The sequence below is a fragment of the Lynx rufus genome, unplaced genomic scaffold, assembly GCF_022079265.1.
Source record: "Lynx rufus isolate CCGP_SWC_20201006 ecotype Redwood Valley unplaced genomic scaffold, mLynRuf1.p SCAF_2, whole genome shotgun sequence".
Lineage (NCBI taxonomy): Eukaryota > Metazoa > Chordata > Mammalia > Carnivora > Felidae > Lynx > Lynx rufus.
This window is the reverse complement of record NW_025814834.1, coordinates 23850737-23870501: the sequence shown is the minus strand read 5'-3', so window position 1 is coordinate 23870501 and position 19765 is coordinate 23850737. Positions and strand designations below refer to the sequence as shown.

The window sequence follows — 19765 nt, the reverse complement described above, 5'->3', positions numbered from 1 at the left end:
GTAAGTTAGATCTTAATATAACCAAAATCAAGGCTTGATCCAGGTGACAGCCTATACACTGAAAGAACTGCAAAACTACCAATTTGTATCAACAGGAGTCCAGTTAGCATATAAGGGAATGAATTGATACTAAAGGTTTTATATCAAGAAGATGAACCAAAATGCTAGATTATCTAGGGCCAAATTTATCAAATATATGTATTCACCTGGGATTTGGGACTTAATACATTGCCTTGAGCAAGTGGGAGTGACTAGTTAATTGAATTCTTGATTCAATGATGGTTTGTTTGTAAAAAGTTGAAATGCCACAATTTTCTTGGCATAGCAAAGAGGAAGAAGAACAAAAGCTCAAGTAAGTAAGAATAATGGAAAAGATCAATTATGAACCATCCTATTCAGTGTGCTGCTAACATACTTCTGAAAGCACGTGTGGAGCATTCCCTTCACCAAAGAACTACTCTGGTAAGGAAAGAAGCCACATGCGTCAAAAGCTTATGGTAACCGGGGGAGCCTGGGTGGCTCAGTTGGTTGAGCATCCAACTTCGGCTCAGGTCACGATCTCATGGTTCATGAATTCAAGCCCAGTGTTGGGCTCTGTGCTGACAGCTCAGACCCTAGAGCCTGCTTCGGATTCTGTGTCTCCCTCTCTCTCTGCCCCTTCCCTGCTTGTGCTCTGTCTCTATCTCTTTAAAACAAAAAAAGCTTATGTTAACTGTCTTCCCTTGGCTGGGGAGAACAATGATAGATATTGCAAATAGAACTGAGCTCCCTGATTTAAATGTATGTGTGACCTCAGAGTGGTCTAGGCTCTATGTTAGGAACAAATATCAGGAAGGTGCAATTACCTTAACAAACCATAGGGATGGGGTGATAATCATGATGTTTTGTGACATAGGGTCCTAGGGCAATGGCTAATCAATTATGGAGTCCCCAAGAATGAAATAAATGGTTAGACTACCAAGCTGCTAACCAACTTATGCAGAAAATGTCTAGGTCTTATGGGCAAAAACTGAACTTGCATAGCCATGGTGGGATTCATGATCTCTTATCCAGTGCCTAGATCTAAGCCTATTGTATTCATAGCCCAAAGTCACATAATTAGATGAAGATAGTCCCTTTTGGAAAAGATCCTGAAACCTGGCCATGGATATATGCTATGAATCTTCTTCTAAGTCATTCCAGAATCACCATGGCCATTTATGATGGTGACAATGCACTAGGAAGAGGGAAATAACAAGTCTTACCACATATTATCAGTTAGTGCTATTAGAAATAGCTCTGAGCTGACATTAATCTCTAGAACTCCAAATGCCATTATGGTCCACCAGTTCAAAGCGGGGTGCATATGGAGGTCAAGATAAATATGTAGACTTTACCCAAGTCCATCTTACAGTATTGTGAAAACAAATAAATTAAGCAATAGGAAGAACTGTGTTTTTTTTTAAGTTTATTTATTTATTTTGAGAGAGAAATCGGGGAGGCAGAAAAAGAGGGGGAGAAAATAAGAATTGCAAGCAGGTTCCACACTGCCAGCACAGAGCCCAAGTGTAGGACTCAAACTCACGAACTGTGAGATCATGACCTGAGCCAAAATCCAGAGTCAGACACTTAACCAACTGAGCCACTCAGAAGCCCCATGCAATGGACAGGATTCTTATGTTGGTTCCCTGACCCAGGGCTATTACCAAAGGCTGAGAACAATGCTGTATGGTGCAAATATGAGTCACACGTGTAATTTCAAATTTTCTAGTGGCCACATTTTAAAAAGTTGGCATTAATTTTAAAAGACTTTAACCAAAAAATCATTTCAACGTTTCATCATCATTTGCCCGCAAGGCCTAGACAACCATATTTAGGTGCTTAACAGCCACAAGTAGCTGGTGGATACCATACTGGAGATCATATCCTTAGACTTATATCTCTCCCAAGACATTAAACTAAAACTGAAAGATGTTGGGTGGGGATTCCTACACACACTCATTTATACTGTTTATTGGGCTAATGATGGTTATACTGTAAGATGGTTCTGTGGATGAATGTAGACTTAATCACATCAAGAGCCAACTACAGATGCAGTTCTAGCTGTAATACCTTTATTGGTGCCTATTAACATAGCCCCTGATACCAGGTATGGAGGTAGTGACTTAACAATTTCTTTGAAAAATAATTCCTTATCAACAAAGATAATCTGAAGCAATGTGCCTTCACACTGCAGGGACAGCATACTTTTATTATCTTAGCTTCAGGCTAGGTCAACTCTCCTCTTTGCTATAATACAGTGCAAAGAAATCTTGTTCATCTTGACATCCCACAGAACATCAAGTTGGAACATTACATTCATGGTACTGACTGGACATGGTGAGCAGGAAGTAGTAAATACCTGAGATGCCTCAGTAAGATATATGCTAGAGAATAGGAGATAATTGCCACAGAAAGTTCAGAGACTAGCAGCATTAGTGAAATGTTATGGGTTTAGTGGTCTACACATATTGAATTTGATCCTCTGTAATAAATGCAAATGGCTGCACTTTGCACCTGTCATCATGAAGAAGGAGGCATGTTTGGGTATATTGTTCTGATGTATGTGCTAGGTACCCAAAGGAAGAATGTTTCCACCATGGATCAGAGCTCTGAGTCGGTCATATTGGACTACTCCCTGGCTATTTGGGGGCATCTCAAGCTGCTAAAGTAACAGGGAGAGAAGTGGACTATTGGTTGGTAACTTTTCCAGATTACCAAGATGATTTGGGGGTGTTGCTATGTTTGGAACTCAGGAGATTCAATGGGGCACCTCTTTTAAAAAAATGTTCCCAATAATCCTGGTTACTGGAAAACTGCAGTAGTCCCAGGAAAACAGGACCATCAAATACTCAGTATTTGTAGAAATTAAGATTTGGGTCATTCATCAGATAAAGAATCCTGTCTAGCCCAGGTGCTACAAAACAGGGTAAGCTTAAGGGGAAGGTGGAATTGGTAGTAGAATAAGAAAGCTGTAATGATCAATTCGAACTTTCTGAACAATTAGAGAAGCATGGACTTTAGCGGCTATGTTTTACACTGTATCTATTATTAAAAAATTGGCAATATTTTAGGTTACAGTTGGAAGTATAACTGAATTCATGTCACCCATTGATGAGGCACTAGCTGGATGACACCCCCCCTCATTACTCCATTAAGCTCTCCTTATTAGCCACTTTGAATCTGTTTATATATCTACAAAATCATGACTTTGTATACTAATTTGTAAAATCAGTATGATTGCCACTATGGGTCCACGTCTTCATTTTTTTTGAACCTCAAAGAGGCAATATATTTATTTACAGAATATAAGATTTCACAGAAACAGCTTCACTTTACACACACACAATTTATAATTACACAGAACCATGTAAGAAATGTTGTGTCTGGCCTGGTAAAAGACAATGGGAATGGCCTACTTTTGGAGTGACACCTTTTTCATCCCTCACTTCATTAGGCACCAGTCAGGAACCCCTAGATGAGTCATGACTAATTTGCAAAAAGATGCTGATTGAAACTGCCCAGCTCAATAGAAACAAAAACCAAAGTGTCTTCTTAAACACCACCCACAGGGATGGATGTGTTAAAAGAACAAAAAGGATATCAAGGCAACACAAATTAAGGTGAGTATTGAAATCCTTCTTGAGCGCTGAAGGCATTAAACCTTCTAAGGATAATATAGCAATCCCAGGTAAAGTAACATGTGTACATTAAACCATGATTATTAAAAGCAACACAATTTTGTTAAGAATGAAATAGATGCTTAAAGTTGTATTTTTGCTTCAACTTCATGTAACAGCTAATGTTCATGCAAAGCTATGTTTTATATAATCTGTGGTTAGCTCAGTAATACTTTAATAAGCCAGAGTACATGGCTAGCTAAAGGAACTTACTGTCACATCTTAAGAACATTCTTTCAATAAAGAATAATTTTTATAATAAAGATGTAATTTTCATAGCATAATTTAAAATATAAAATGTCATGGTTAGAAATAAGGGAATTGCTATGAGTCAGGGAGGCAAGTAACTATATATACTTAAAATATTTTGTTTTAATGTTTGAATTAATTTCATTTTTCTACAACTGCTCCACATTGACAAGTTAATATCTAAATTAGTTTTATACATTTCACATTCATGTTAAAAAATAAGGCCTTAAGGATTAATAGGAAAAAATGTAAAAATAGATAATACAAGTATTACCTCACAATCCACAGCACTCTCTAATACAATTTGTCAATGTAGATGAAAATATCACTTCCATCATATCTTCATATTAAAATTAAATTTTAATATGTCATTATGGACAGAAGGATATAAAACTGGCTGGAGAGTACTCTATATTAATTTTCCACCTTTAACTTCTTGGTTATGGCAATTCATGCTAAAAGTCAAATGAGATTCATTCAGATTTCTAATCATTCTTTCTCTTTTATGTACTATACTCTAGCATTTTAAAAATATCACACTTACTCTAGATTTTCTAATGATGATTTATGAAGCAGAGAAATGTTTCAGAGAAAATCCAATGACTGTATTTTGAGAGTTAAAGAAACAAGGAGCGTTTAAATGAAATATAAAATACTCCACAGCCAATTTGCTAATGAGCATAATATTTTCAAGTTTAAAAATAGTGATGTTTGATTTCCCACTCCCAGACTGGGCACTATATCAGTTGAAAAATATCACAGCTTTCATCTCCTCTATGGTGGTATCAGTATGTAACTATGATATTTTACTAGATTTTCTATTATCCTGGGTTAACCATAATTACAGAATTAATTATACATTAATTTATATATTATAAATTAAATTATTAATTATACTGACTTAATAATTATAAAATTAAAAATCACAGAAAATCCATAGAACACTTGTTTCCTTACTTCAATGGCTTAAAATAAGAGACTTTTCAGTTGACAGTGCTCCTTTTTGCCAAGTCTACGAGTCTAAAAAAGGAAGGGCCATATGCATCTTGCAAGATTTATCAGTTACTCAGTGTACACAAATAAAAATATTGTCTAGATAATTCCTAGCCATATACCAAAGCTATAAGTTACTCTGCATCATTCTTTAACACTTTGCTGAATTCTCGTATTTTAGCTTTCTTCTCAAAGAGTCAGTGACACTTACCAGAGTGGGTCCTGAGGTGTCCTGTGAGGGCGTCCCTTCTTCTACAGGCATAGCTACAAAAAGGACATTTGAACGGCTTCTCTCCAGAGTGTAACTTTATGTGTCTCAAAAGGTTTCCCTTCTGAGTAAAAGAAGCTCCACACTGGTTACAGTGGAAGGGACGTTCACCTGCCAAAAGGAAAAGAGGTAGAAAAGATCAAGTAGGTTATACGCAAGTGACCAATTTGCTGTAGACTACTAATTGGTGCTAGGTTCTCTGTGCTGAGAACATTCTCCCCTGTAAGTCTTCTAAACTTTATCTAACTAAAATTTGCTAATACCAAAGCCTTAAACTTCAGGCCAAGCACCGTTCTCTCTCTTTATATAAATTTTACAGGATTCCTGTCACTGACTCAAAAGAATCAGCAATAGCACTGACCACTGATTGAACAACTAAGTGCCACCACTTTACTGACTTTACTAGTTGCTTTACAGAAAATGTTTCAATCCTTATATTTTTTTTTAAAATTTTTTTTTTTCAACGTTTATTTATTTTTGGGACAGAGAGAGACAGAGCATGAACGGGGGAGGGGCAGAGAGAGAGGGAGACACAGAGTCGGAAACAGGCTCCAGGCTCTGAGCCATCAGCCCAGAGCCCGACGCGGGGCTCGAACTCACGGACCGCGAGATCGTGACCTGGCTGAAGTCGGACGCTTAACCGACTGCGCCACCCAGGCGCCCCTCAATCCTTATATTTCTAATTAGGTATCTATAATTTCAATTTACAAATGAAGAACTTGAAGTTCAAGTATCAAAGCATCTGATTATAGTCACAGAGCTAAAAAGTACTCAAACTGATAACTGAATCTTGCTTAGCTGGACAACAAAATCTTGCTCTGTTGTGCCACACTATCTCTTTTAAAGTTACAGAAATTTTAGTTTGGCCTGGAGGGGATCTTTAGTCTAACTCTTTCATTTAGCTGATGATTTATTACCAGGGGGCCAAAAAAGTTCAACGAATGAACCAGGTTAACAAAGCTCATTATCACAAAATCTCTAAAGCTTCACCCACCCCCAGGTCTCTCGATTCTCCTAGTCACTAACAGTGAAAGCTTTGGAAAAATTTCTGATATAAACAGTGAAAATCCAAAGAAAATTATTAATCCAGACATTTCCTGTATTAATTTTGTTGTGAAAATAATTTTATAGAAATCTTTTCTCTCTTTTCTCCTATTACTGGATACCACTATAAAACTGTTCAAGCCAGAATTATCAGTTTAGTCTATTGGGTCAACTGGCTGTCACAAATGTCACTGAACATAAAAATACACAGTTGAGGAAGCAGTAAAATTGGCAAGTATGGTCAAACCATGAAGAAAATGCTATTTTAAGTTTGCCAGTCTCTAAAGATATTCATGAAATAAATTATAAATTAGTACCTAAATAGTACAAAATAGTAAAGCTCAAAGTTTAGAACAGAAAGTTAAAAAAAAAATTCACTTTTGGTTTAACTGTACTATTTCTGTATTTGAAGATTATAATTTTAATACCTAAAAATTTATACTGAATTGTCATGTTTTATATCTTTAACTGAAACATTTGTAAATAGTGAATAAGGAAACCTCAATATTTGGGTGAGGCCTTTAATGCAAATTCAGTGATTCTTTTTATTAAAGAAAGGTAGGAGGCATAAAGAAGATAAACTTTGGCCATTTTCTTGCAGCTGCCACTGCATATTCTATCATATAGATTTGTTATAATACCTAAAGACATTGAGTGATACATCAGGTGTTATCTTAAATTTCTTACTACTTGCTCATTTTGGAACTTTTTATGATATATACCAAGGGAAAAAAATATATATAATCTGTGTTTGTGTAGCAAGGGTTAAGGTTTTTCTTACAGGAGATCTTCTGAGCTAATTTATGAAAAAGTCCTTGTGCTGGTGTGTTAAGTGAAAATAATTTATGTTATGGTTACCTTAAATTTTATCTTATTTCATTTCTTTGATTCATTTGATAAAACTGACAATTAAATCAATGCTAAATACTGCTTAAAGGAGAAATACTTTACCAAGAAACCTCTTGTATGAAGTCTCACAAACTAATAAAAGTTTTAAAATAAATCTAAAATTGGTACATCTTTACACACACGTGCGCGCGCACACACACACACACACACACACAATTTAATTCATTGACATTTTTTTCAATGAAATAGCAGTCCATAGCTTTTTAAAATCAGGATTTTCTACTCCCCACCCCTGCCATGGGAATTACTAATAAAAAAGAAAGAGGCACTTTCTCTGTAAAAATTTTTATACCATAGGAAAATAGCAAATGGAAATTATACTTTTCACTCCAAATATTTGATTTTACTTTTGAAATCTCTCTATGTAGGGTCTTCCAGGCAAGTAACAAATTAGTGTACCATAACTTTAAAATGAATTAAATTAGTTTGGTAAACAAAAACATTTGAAATCATGTTTGCCTTTAGAATATACTCCTCAAACATGCTAACTTAGATTTTCATTAAGCCTCTTACAAGTGAAATATTTAAAAATTCCTAATTTAGACTACTGAATTTGTCATTCCAAGTAATACTAATCAAAAAAGAAAAATAAATAAAATAATAACTATCTTTAAAAAGAATTTTAAAATTCATCTAATTGAGTATATGAGACTAATGAATGACAGGATAATTTCATTTTTACATTTACAAAATATTCCAGATATCTTCTAATATTTTTAGTAAGAATTATTTCTGAATTTATATGATCATCCTTAAAGGGGTCAGAGAAATAAAAAGAGGTCTAGGTATATCAGGAAATATTGTCTGTTGCTGAGTATGTAAGTCTTACATGGGAGGCATTTGCTAACTATATTCCATGGCCATGGGAAATAAAGAAAGGCATGATGAAGGTAGCAAGTCATGTTCCCATTTGTGATAAGAGGAAAAGGGCAATGATAATAATTCACTTTTATTTCAGTTGGATGAAGCTTTTAGAAATAATCCGCTTTACATGAATTAAGTCTTGAATTGGGATTATGAGATATGTGGAAAACGATCTGATATTTAAGTAAAAGGTTCACTTAGCTACCCATATTGTGTATGTTACTTGAAACAACACATCTCAATTATTTTTTTAAATAATTTGCTCTTTCTGTAATAATAGACTGAATCAACTAGTCCTTTTAGAATTAGTTTAGACTTTGTCTGAAAATATATTAATCATGTTCTTCAGATATAAATAAAAGCAAACTTCAGGAAAACATCACAAATTTACTGAATTCACTATACAGTAATTCAATTGAAAAAATCAAGTAGGCTACTGTATCTGTGATAACTAATTGCCCCATGGGGTGGGCACAAAAGTCTGGATTAACAACTCTGAATCCAGGAGAACAATTAATATGTAGCCATGCTATCATTCATTTCCATTCTCAATCTGCTTCTTGTTTTATCTTTTTGTTTGTTTTTTAATCTAATCTACTCAAGGACCTTTTTGTGGTTATTCCCAGAATGAAGTTATCTATTATCCATTGAAATTATATTTCAATATTTTATATACTTTCATAAACACATATTTCTAGATCTGTGTTTAAATATCCAATTGAAATACAAATATACATGCATCAATTTGCTTTCGTAAATCAAAGAAAGAGGGTGTTCCGTGTTGGATGGAACAACCACCTACAAATATGAAAAATCCCAAGCACCTGTTGAGAGGGCTTTGGAGCAAGAGAATGGTTCCACAAAGCTACAATGTACAAAATAATGTGCTTAAAACTTAAAGTTACAAAGTTGGGAGTACTCTACCCCAAAGAAGGGAAAAGTTAAGGATAGACTGTATTTATAATGTCCACATCAATTCATGTTTGTGCATGAATTGATTTACTACCCCTACTTCTTCTGCCTATATCCCAGTGAAGAGTGCCTGGAGTATCCGATGACAATATTACCTGATTACCTACTAAAGTAGCAATACCAATGAAATAACACAAAGCCATTTGTAAGACACTGGAATTGGTACTTTAGTAGAGTATGAAAGAGAAAGAAGAAGAAGTGAATTAGATATGATACTCCATGTCATTTTAGTAAACTGGGTGGTTGTGTAGCTTTTTTCACTATCAATTTTATATTAGATATTCTATGAGCTAAACACACAAACATGTTTCCTAAAGGCTTTCTAAAAATTTAAGACCACGCCTTTTATACTAGCTGTAAATAATTGGTAAGAGGGGGAAGTTCTAGAATGAAGACAGTAGTTCATGGTATTAATGAGAAAACATTTGGTTAATGACTAGATCCTGACCACATTTTTTTAATCTAGTTTAAATTAAAATTCACAAATAGACTTTCTGTTCTTGAGTAGTATTAAAAGGGAGTTGAAAATGTCATGACCCATTCAGATGTATAAACTGAGTCATCAGAAATACATATAAACATAGTAAATGTAAAGATACATCACAATTTTAAGGTCAACAATGTGTGGCAGGTATCCCAAGCTCCTCTAAGAATGGCTATTAACTTTAACAAAAACTTTCCAGATCTGAGGGAAGTATAATGTTTACAATACTCCAATAAACACTTATTAACAATAAAAGTTCACTGAGTTGCAAGAGGACTTTAAATAGCTATTTTTCCCATTCTCCTTGCCTTTGATAGTTGAGTGAATCCCATATTCATAGACCTTCCAGAAATCTGTATAACTAAAAACATTTTCCATGTCAATTTCAGGATTTTCAGAATCAAAATAATTCAATGCTGCTATAGTAGTAAAGATCAAATGAACAGTAGAGTAGGTATGAAACTACTTTTGTGTTTACAAACCAACAATCCTCAGGACAATCACTGCAGATACAGTGAAACATTGATTAACCTAAATACTCAATAGAGCATACTCAGGTTCTTTCAATTTCCTTGACTCAGACCATAAAAGGTTTATTAGAAATCTTACAAAAAAGTTGTTGTTAGTGTACTTTTCAGCCTTAAAATGCACACTATATGCAATTCAAATGAAAAGTCATTATACTAATTTTGTTTATATGTTGCTAGAAGGGGAAAGTTACACATTTGAATGGGTGCTATCTTCCTCAATATAATCACTGTGAGATAATGAATACATAATAACTGTGTAGAACTCTTCTTTTAGAACTGCAATTAACATTACTTAATGAGCACAGAAGAAAAGAAGAGTCATTATTTTATAGACTTTTCATATTTTTTATTATCAAATATCAAACCTGATCTTTTAACTTTCCTAGGAGAATTTTTTTTAATTGAATGTTTATTTATTTTTGAGAGAGAGACAGAGTGCAAGCAGGGGAGGGGCAGAGGGAAAGGGAGACACATAATCTGAAGCAGGCTCCAGGCTATGAGTCATCAGCACAGAGCCCAATGTGGGGCTTGAACTCATGAACCGCAAGATCATGACCTGAGCCAAAGTTGGATTAACTGACAGGGCCACACAGGCGCCCTGGGAAGAAATTTTTTTCAATTAAGGTAAAAAACATTTGTACTAGTAATATAAATATTTTTAAAATATGCCGTTTAAAAAGGAAATTAAAATCAAAGCAAAAACTAAACATGTAACTGTATAGTTGGAATAAGGGTACAGGTTCCAAAGCTGATGATTTTGATTAAGATAACACTGATTTTAATGTGTAACTTCTTACTATAAATTTTAAGATATCAGCCTTAGGGTCATATCTCATCAGAAAATGTTGGTGCCTTGAAGATACTGAGCTTGGTATATTTGAACAAAACCAGTCTGGGCATCAGGAAACCTTGGTTCTAGTGTCATAACCACATAAGAGATAATGGACAGATCATTTGACTATTTGGGGCTTCACTTTCTTCACGTGTAAATGAGAGATTTGGACTAGAAAGACTTCAGTGTATCTTGTATCTTTCATATTTTAAGCAGCTACTAATTAAATTGATTACTTAGAAGTAAATCTTTTAAACCAACTTCATTATGATTTATGTCTCTTCCAAAGAGTACCATATTTAAAAATTCTGAGTATTAGTGATTAATATTTTGCTATATAATACTACTTGGCATTATAGCTAAAGGTATCATTATCTTTATATCAATTTTCATATGAACTTAAAACTTTAAGAGTTAACCGTCTGCTTTTCTTAACATAATCTCATTTTTTAATTAAAATTTTTTTTCATTTTGCCAAAGAATTTATAGAGAGATTTAAATAAAGCCTTCTCCTCATTTAGCTGTCTTTTACATTACACAAATGTCAAAAAGTATATATTAAATTAATCTGAGGTCTCTTTCCTTACCCTATTCCATGATTGCACATTCCTGCCAGCATGTTCACCACTCTAGCTATACTATACTACACCCTACATATCTCTTCGCAGGAGCTATAATAAAAAAAGTATCACAGGAAGATGGTAACACCTTGAACTAGGGAAAGTATCTCCCTAATACAGAGACCCATGGTAGGCAAAGATTGATTGGAAATTGTATTCCAAGAAGTTAACCAGATAAGGTGAAAATGATCCACCTCTATATAAATGCATGAGTACCATTTTATAGTATAAACTCTTAGCTAGCAAACTATATTACCTGCCCATGGGTATGGTAAAATATGTATAGAAATACAAAAAGATTAAGTTACACAATGAGATTCTCCTATACCTTTTGAACCCTTATCATATTATTGCTATATTAAGAACTGTGGAAACTGAATCCCAAACTTCTTTTCTGATATGCTATTCAGATTTGAAGGCTGGAAGTCAAGACCCAGGCTACTCTCTGCTTTTCAGCAATCCAATACTAGCAGAATTCTGAAAAGGTAGTTTCACCACTGCCACCCCTGAATAAAAAGGAAAGAGAATAGATGTCAGGTAATATCAACATCAGATGTCACAGGCAGTCATCAGGTTATTCTTTCAGCTGCTTACCAGTGTGACTCCTTTTATGTACCATAAGCACATTGGGCCCAATGCAAACCATGCCACAGACGTCACATTTCAGTTTACCATTCGGAAGCCGGATTCCTCCCTCGCCTTGAAGCTCCTGGACTTTCCTGTTGTCAGCCACCTCGCTGCTCTCAATTAGGGGTTCTTCTAGGCCGCTACCTTCATCATGGCCCCTGATCTCATCTTCACGGCTCAGGGGTTTCCTGTCACATTCTTCATCACTCTGCATTTCTAGTTTTACTGAATTTGCTGTAATTAGAGAGAGAGAGAGAGAGAGAGAGAGAAATGAAGACATTTAAAATGCAGGTTATGTGTTGTTATCTACACTGCTTCTCCACCCAGTACCATTATATCAACATGGATGGAGATGTTGCATGTGCCAACACCAATGCAATGTCCACACATACTGTGCTCTAAGATATTTTAGTGACTTTAGCATGAAAGTAAAGATGGTTCAGAAAAGCTCTAGGTAAACAGAATGACACTTTATTTCTGCATATATTTCTTTCTTTAACTTATATATTTTTTAAGCAAGTCTTGAATTCTGGTATTGGCTTTTGAGTTTGTTACTTTTTGAAACTCAGGTAGGATTCTGCAAGAAACAAGATGAGATATTGCTTAACCCCCCGAGCCATGCAGTCAGCCTCTTCTTAATTTAACAATCATATGATTGTATGAATATACTTCACATTAGGTTTCACATCAGAGTACTTGTGTAAACCTGCTCCAGAACTGAGTAAGAGAAACTACTTGGGATCTTAAGCAAATGTCTGAGATGTATGAAGGCATACTGTCAAGGCAAGTATCTTAAAATGAGACTGAAAACATATATTCAATGAGGAGCTATAGAAATGTAAGGCAGAGTGCACAGACCTCACATGCTTGTAAGCTACTTTTTTTATGTAAAAAAAAGTTCTCCGTGGAACATATTAGTCTGCAAATCAAAGTATTCCAACTTTAATCTATGCACACTAAAAAGCAGTGAATGACAGGAATGGCATAGCGTGCATGCACACACTTGTGACTGTTAAGAAATTTAATGCCTTCTGTTTGCTGTTTTTGGATCATCCCACAGAAAAGTTGGAATTTTGTTAGCACAGCCCTCATTCTGGATTGCTGACAAAGTCTTTTCACAAAGCAGAAACAGGCTTTAAATGAATACCAGTTTTGTTTTGTTTTGTTTTGTTATCCAGTGATCTTGAAAATTTCTAAAGAAATCATATCAGCGTTCCTGAGCAAAACAAATTATTTGGTACTACTTGAATGGAGGAAATACATTCATAAAAGGAAGTAAGTTCTTTTTACTGCAGCTTTCTTAGAGAAACCACATATTCTGTGATTTGTTATTAGTACTTTAAACAGGTAGTGCTACCAAAATGGCTCTTCCCCTGCTCCCCTCCTTGGAACTCCCCTAAGAACAGAGGCAGCATGGTGCAAAATGAGATCACTGCGTTTAGTCCAAAGACCATAGCTCTAGGACTGGCTTTGACACTTATTAGCAGTATAATCTTGAACTGAATATTTAACCTCTGAATCTGTTGTCTTTTGTTTGCAAACTACAAATGAATTCAAACTTCAAAATGAAATTTAAGTAGAATAGTTTAGCTAGTAAGAGTAAGGATCCTATAACCAGACTGCCTGGATTTGAATACAAGCTCTGGCACTCACTATAAGCAGTGTCGCCTTCTGCATGATACTTGAATTCTCCATGTACTCTACAAAACAAGGATGGTAATGGTAGCCACTTTCTCAGGCTGATGTGAACATTAAGTGAACAAATACAGAAAATGGGCTTAACTATCATTCTTCTGGTGAAAGATAATGCTGTTTATTCCATAAAGTTTGTGAAGATCAATTATAGTATGTAAACTACTCTGAGATCTACAAAAGATTTTACAGACTTCTTGGCCCCATCTCTAACAGAAAATCTACTACATTGAGTTTTACCCTATTTACAAATCAGTAGTACTTTACTGGTTTTTGAGAAGGGTAGAGACATTATTTCATCCATCTTAATATCCCCAACATGCTCAAAAAACGTGTGGCATCTAGGAGGTTTTCAGGCAGTATCCACTGAGATGTTTTAGTAAGTTAAGATTTTTTTTGAGAATTGTTTTATATGTTTAAAAAATACATGAATATAGTAAAGAAAAATTAAAGGATAAAAAATGAAAATTATATCCTTTTCTCTCCAAAATTCACCATCCCATTATATTCTCAAAAGCAACCATTATCCTTATTTTCTAATTCAGAAGTATAGGGGTGTGTGTGTGTGTGTGTGTGTGTGTGTTTATAGATGATAGTCTTTTTACACAAACTGGAGTGTACAATTTACCTAACCTTAACTGTGCTTTCTTCATTTAATAATATCTGTTTAATTGTTCCATATTAGTACACAGAAATGCACACTGTTCTTTTTAATGCCTGCATAGAATCTATTTTATCAATATAATTTATTCCTAGGCTCTACTGTTAGAAGTTTAAGATGGTTTATTGCTAGTATAGACATTATTATATAATATCACATTGAACTGTCAATCTGATAGATAAAAACTGGTATTTTACCATAGATTTTAATCTGTATTTTTTTTAAAGGTGGAGTTGAGCATCTATAGACATACATGTTTAAATGTTTGGGGTTTTTTAGGGATTTGTCTATGAAAGTTCTTTGCCCATTTTTCTACTTGGTTGTTGGTCTATGCTCACTGAATTTAAATGCTTTATATATACAAAGGAACTCAGCCCCATGTGTTATATTTTTGCAAAAATACTGGTTAATCTTATTACTCAAGGGTATCTTGGGAGCATATACACTAATTTTACATTTTGATTTTTTAAAGTTTTCAATTATGATTTCTAGATTCTGTATTTTGCTTCAATAAGTTTTTCCATATTCAAGAAATTTTTCCATGATTTTTCCCCCTGGGAACAAAGGTTATTCCAATCAAAGTAAAACACTAATTTTTGCCCTATGTAGTCCCATATAACTCCCACTTAAAGAAAAAGTTAAGAAAATAAATGAAGAGTATGACTTTATATAGCATGACTTCATATTCCAATCTGTGAGCAAATTGTCCCACATGTTTAAGTGATGTACTAAAGGTTATAAACTGCACAGCAATGCCATCATTCATATTCCTGAACTGGTCAACATCTGATCAGCTACATTTAATGAGTGTAAAGTCTACCAACATTCCATTTCAAGACTGAAGAAATGTACCTTAAAGTGTAGGTCTGAGGGGCGCCTGGGTGGCTCAGTTGGTTAAGCGGCCGACTTTGGCTCAGGTCATGATCTCACAGTCCGTGAGTTAGAGCCCCACTCAGACCCTGGAGCCTGCTTTGGATTCTCTGTCTCCCTCTCTCTCTGCCCCTCCCCGCTTGCACTCTGCCTGCCTCCCTCTCTCTCTCTCTCTAAAATAAATAAAACATTAAAAAAAATGAGAGATGGAAAAAATATTTCTATTTCTTTATTTATTTATTTATTTTTTTAACGTTTTTTATTTATTTTTGGGACAGAGCGAGACAGAGCATGAACAGGGGAGGAGCAGAGAGAGAGGGAGACACAGAATCGGAAACAGGCTCCAGGCTCTGGGCCATCAGCCCAGAGCCCGACGTGGGGCTCGAACCCACGGACCGTGAGATCGTGACCTGGCTGAAGTCGGACGCTTAACCGACTGCGCCACCCAGGCGCCCCTCTATTTCTTTAAAAAAAAAAAAGTGTAGGTCTGAGTCTGAAAATATGGGCCTCTTAAATTTCAAAACAGCACAGAATTATGAAGAATATGACTTGATATTATATTATCTTTTTCCCTTAATAATATTATAATACATACATCAAAACATAATACCAAACATGGATAAAATGTCATTAAAAATTATTGTGTATTAAAGTTATAGTTAGAACTTTGTCTACAGAGGAATATAATTGAATATTCAAAAAAGCATACATTTGTTAGAACTAAAATACAGAAGAAATGGTAAACCCTAGCAATCTTTTCTCTAGCAGTCTTATACTCTAAGGGATTATATCATGTATGAATGTATACACTACTGCTATAGTAAATACAGTAATTTACATTCATTGATATAGTAAGTCAATGAATGCAGCACATTTTTAAAATATACATATCAGATTAAATTTTATATACCTATGTTGGCCTAAGTACAAACAAAATCCCATCCTAACTAATATTTAGTCTGCCCTACTAAAATTAGGTTGAAATTTAGGATAAAAAGCAATTAAAATAGGCTTTGAATTTTAGTTGTTGAATAGAAAAATTTCCTTACTCAAAGAATATAAAATAAATTTCCCTACAAATTTTTTTTTCTATTTAAGATGTTTCCAATTAATGCAAGACACTATATTTTAAGTCATTAATGATTAAATTCATGTGTTCAGTAAACTTATATACACCCTAAATTACAATTTACGTATCAATGAAAGATATATGATTATTTATAGCTATAATATATAAAGCTATTATAACTATTAAGCATTGTATAATATTCATAGTACATTTGTTATCATATCTTTGAAATTAAATTTTTATGCTTCATTATATGGTATTTCTTTTATAATTTGGTAACAGGAAGATAATTTCTATGAAGATGAGAATCTGTTACTGTGAGCAAAATGATATCTCATTACAAATCTCAACACCAAGAATTATTTTTCAAGCTCGTTTCCTTGCTATACCTGAGTTTTACATTCTTAGTATCTATAGGAATTTATACATTGTTCTATAATGACAAACAGTAACTGCTTAGTAAGAACAATATTTTGTCAGAACAAATTATTAGCAATGAAAGGGATGTGAAATAAGATTTTAATTATTTGATCAATTCATTCATTGTCATTCAATATTGTAGTCACAAATAACTATAATATATAGATACTTCAAAATATTCAATGAACAAAATAAAGATGCTTAATATATGCGTCTTTTTTTCTTAAGTTAAAGGAGATGATTTACAGTTTAAAAAAGGAAATGTCAAATTTTACAGCATTAATGATCATGAAAACGTTAATCATGATTTTTTTTAGTAGACTCAGAGGTTTATGAACACAGGTCAAACAATAGTCAATAAAAATATTTTTATGTTCAATTTTATGTAGAAGAAGCTCTGAATGTATTTCAGGACAAAAAGTACCACATACATCTTTATGCAAAAAGTTGCTTCAAAATGCAAACTCCCTCCTCTTCTTTATGATTTTAAAGTACTATTGAACTTCAGAATATAGCTTATAGATGCTACAAAAACACACAATTTAATTGACTCCAATTACAGATGATCACAGCAATGCAGAGAAGTAAAGAGACTTACACAGGGGCTTATAAGTGACTCCCAGGCTAAACAATTTTCAATTATAAAAGTTTCTTCAGTAACCATACTAGGCTCTCTACACTCAAAAGCTTCATAATTATCTTTGTTTCAAGATACATAATAGTGAATGATAAAGTTACACTAAACTTGCCTTTAATTCACTAATATGGTATTAAATAAAGGGATAGAAGAATAAGAGTATTCAGAATAAGAGATAAGAGTAAACTCAGAGTAAGAATAAGAGTAAACAGATACAGATTACTATGAGGAAAAAGGCAGAAAATCAAATGGGGGAAATTACGTTATTTTGTGAAGCTGTTTTAAAAACTATTTTAATTCAGTATGTTTCATAACAAAAATTTCCTTACCACTATTATTTTACTATGAAAATTTAAAAAGAGAGTTCAAAACTTCATATATACCATTTAAAAATGAAATGGAAAATAAAATGTACAACATTGTTACACACACTCATAGATATCACACCTCTAGAACTCACCCACCTCAACCAATATGAAACAAAGACCAAAACTGAATTCTCTTTAAAAATAAATGAACTAGGGGACCCGGGGGGCTCAGCTGGTTGAGTGTCTGACATCAGGTCAGGTCATGATCTTGTAGTTCATGAGTTCGAGTCCCGCATCAGGCTCTGTGCTGACAGCTCAGAGCTTAGAGCCTGCTTCAGATTCTCTTTCTCTCTATGCCCCTCCCCCATTCGTTCTCTCTCTCTTTCTCTCTCTCTCTCAACAAAAATACATAAAACATTTAACAAAAATTTTAAATAAAATAAATGAACTAGCAAATATTAAGTATAGGCTGCTTGCCCAATAATTTGCTAAAATTATGAAAGTTTAAAATATGAAGAATATTAAATAAGAAATCCATATTAACAGGATAATACATACTCAGAAACAGGTCACGAAAGAGTTCATGACTAACATATATAATTTGGTTGCATAATAAATTTATTGACCTGAATAGTACATAAATGGAAAGAGGCTCTTCCTTAGAAATTGGACATTTACTATTTTTTACTCCATGCCTTCCTCAAGTCACCCACTTGTGTAAGATAGCATATGATTTCACAATGTCTGGCAACTGATGTCTTCAAATACTAAGTTCTCAACTTTTACAATTTGGGGGGAAAAGATCATTTTTGATATGAATGGTGAAATATACTCAGTTAATTTTGTATTACCAAATTGAATAAATAAATTCTATCCTGATCCTTATTATGTGGTTGTAACAGATAATCCTATCATTTTAAAATGCCAGGTTTGGGAAATACCATAGTAATCAGAACCTAAAATATCATTATTAAAATATTTTTAATATCTCAAACTTTCTACAACTTAAAATATTATTAGTATGACTTGACTTTACTAATCCATGAACAGATTATTAAAATTCCTAGTTTGGAAAATAATGCAAAGGGATTATGATTTATTTGCTATATTTGAAAGGATATGATATTCATTAATCTAATGGAGTGTAAAATAGGCTTTCTAGATTAGTTAACATCAATTCAGTGATTTATATCTGTTTAGTTTCCAATAATATTTTTTCAATTTTTAATTTTTAAAGGAAGTAAATAAGAGTTAAAAGAAATATTTGTTTCACAATGATGAACAAAAGGTAACTAAAGCCATTTTTTAATTACTAAATTGGAGGGGGGGAATATAGGTATGATATATAAGTGGACTTTTTATATGCTTGGTTTCTGTTGTGTGAGAATTCAAAAGGACACTTAAGGGGTGTTATTACTTACAAGCATCAATTTCTCCCCATCTATGCCAGCTACTTGAAGTGGTGTTATACACACTAATTGAATCAATATGTCTATCTAATAGTCTATGGAAGTTGCTTCTGAGCTAACTCTCTCTCATTTAAACTATTGAAACACAAACACCAAACATGATTAAATCCATGTTAACAGCCCAGCAGCTCTTTAAATAATGTGTTAGAAAAACAAACTGCCTTCAAAACTCTGATGTAAAGCACAATTATTTACTAAGAATTCACCAACAGTCTAAACAACTAAAGTAAAATCACAAAAAAAAAAATTATTTTAAGGTAGGTGCAGTCGTTTTGTAAAAATCTCAACAAAATTTCACACAGTATCCACTTTTTGTTTCTTTCAACTGTGAATAAATAAATGTGTAAGCCTCGCAAAATAGCTCCCTCACAACATCCTTGAAGTATTTGTTTTATAAATGGTTGGACAAGTGCAGACACTGGTGTTGCCAAACTGCAGCTGAGCCATTTATGGGTAGCATTCTCAATATGTACATCACATCACCACATTTTCTCTTCCTCCCCACCCTCTCTTTCTAATAAAGTAAGATTATGGGTTTTTTTTTTTTAA

The 19765-nt window shown here is 33.8% G+C and overlaps 1 protein-coding gene across 8 annotated transcripts in view; it reads right to left on the bottom strand.

Moving 5' to 3' along the window:
• The window catches only part of IKZF2 (IKAROS family zinc finger 2), a 163780-nt gene that overhangs the window by 47895 nt on the left and 96120 nt on the right, over positions 1–19765 (bottom strand). For 7 of the 8 annotated variants that reach the window (XM_047085767.1, XM_047085764.1, XM_047085770.1 and 4 more), the window contains 2 exons: positions 12058–12324; positions 5152–5319 (listed from right to left, as the gene is read on the bottom strand). In XM_047085767.1, coding sequence (XP_046941723.1) covers positions 5152–5319; positions 12058–12324 — 435 coding nt within the window. The remainder of the gene's footprint in view (positions 1–5151; positions 5320–12057; positions 12325–19765) is intronic. The other variant, XM_047085771.1, reaches the window with a different exon arrangement.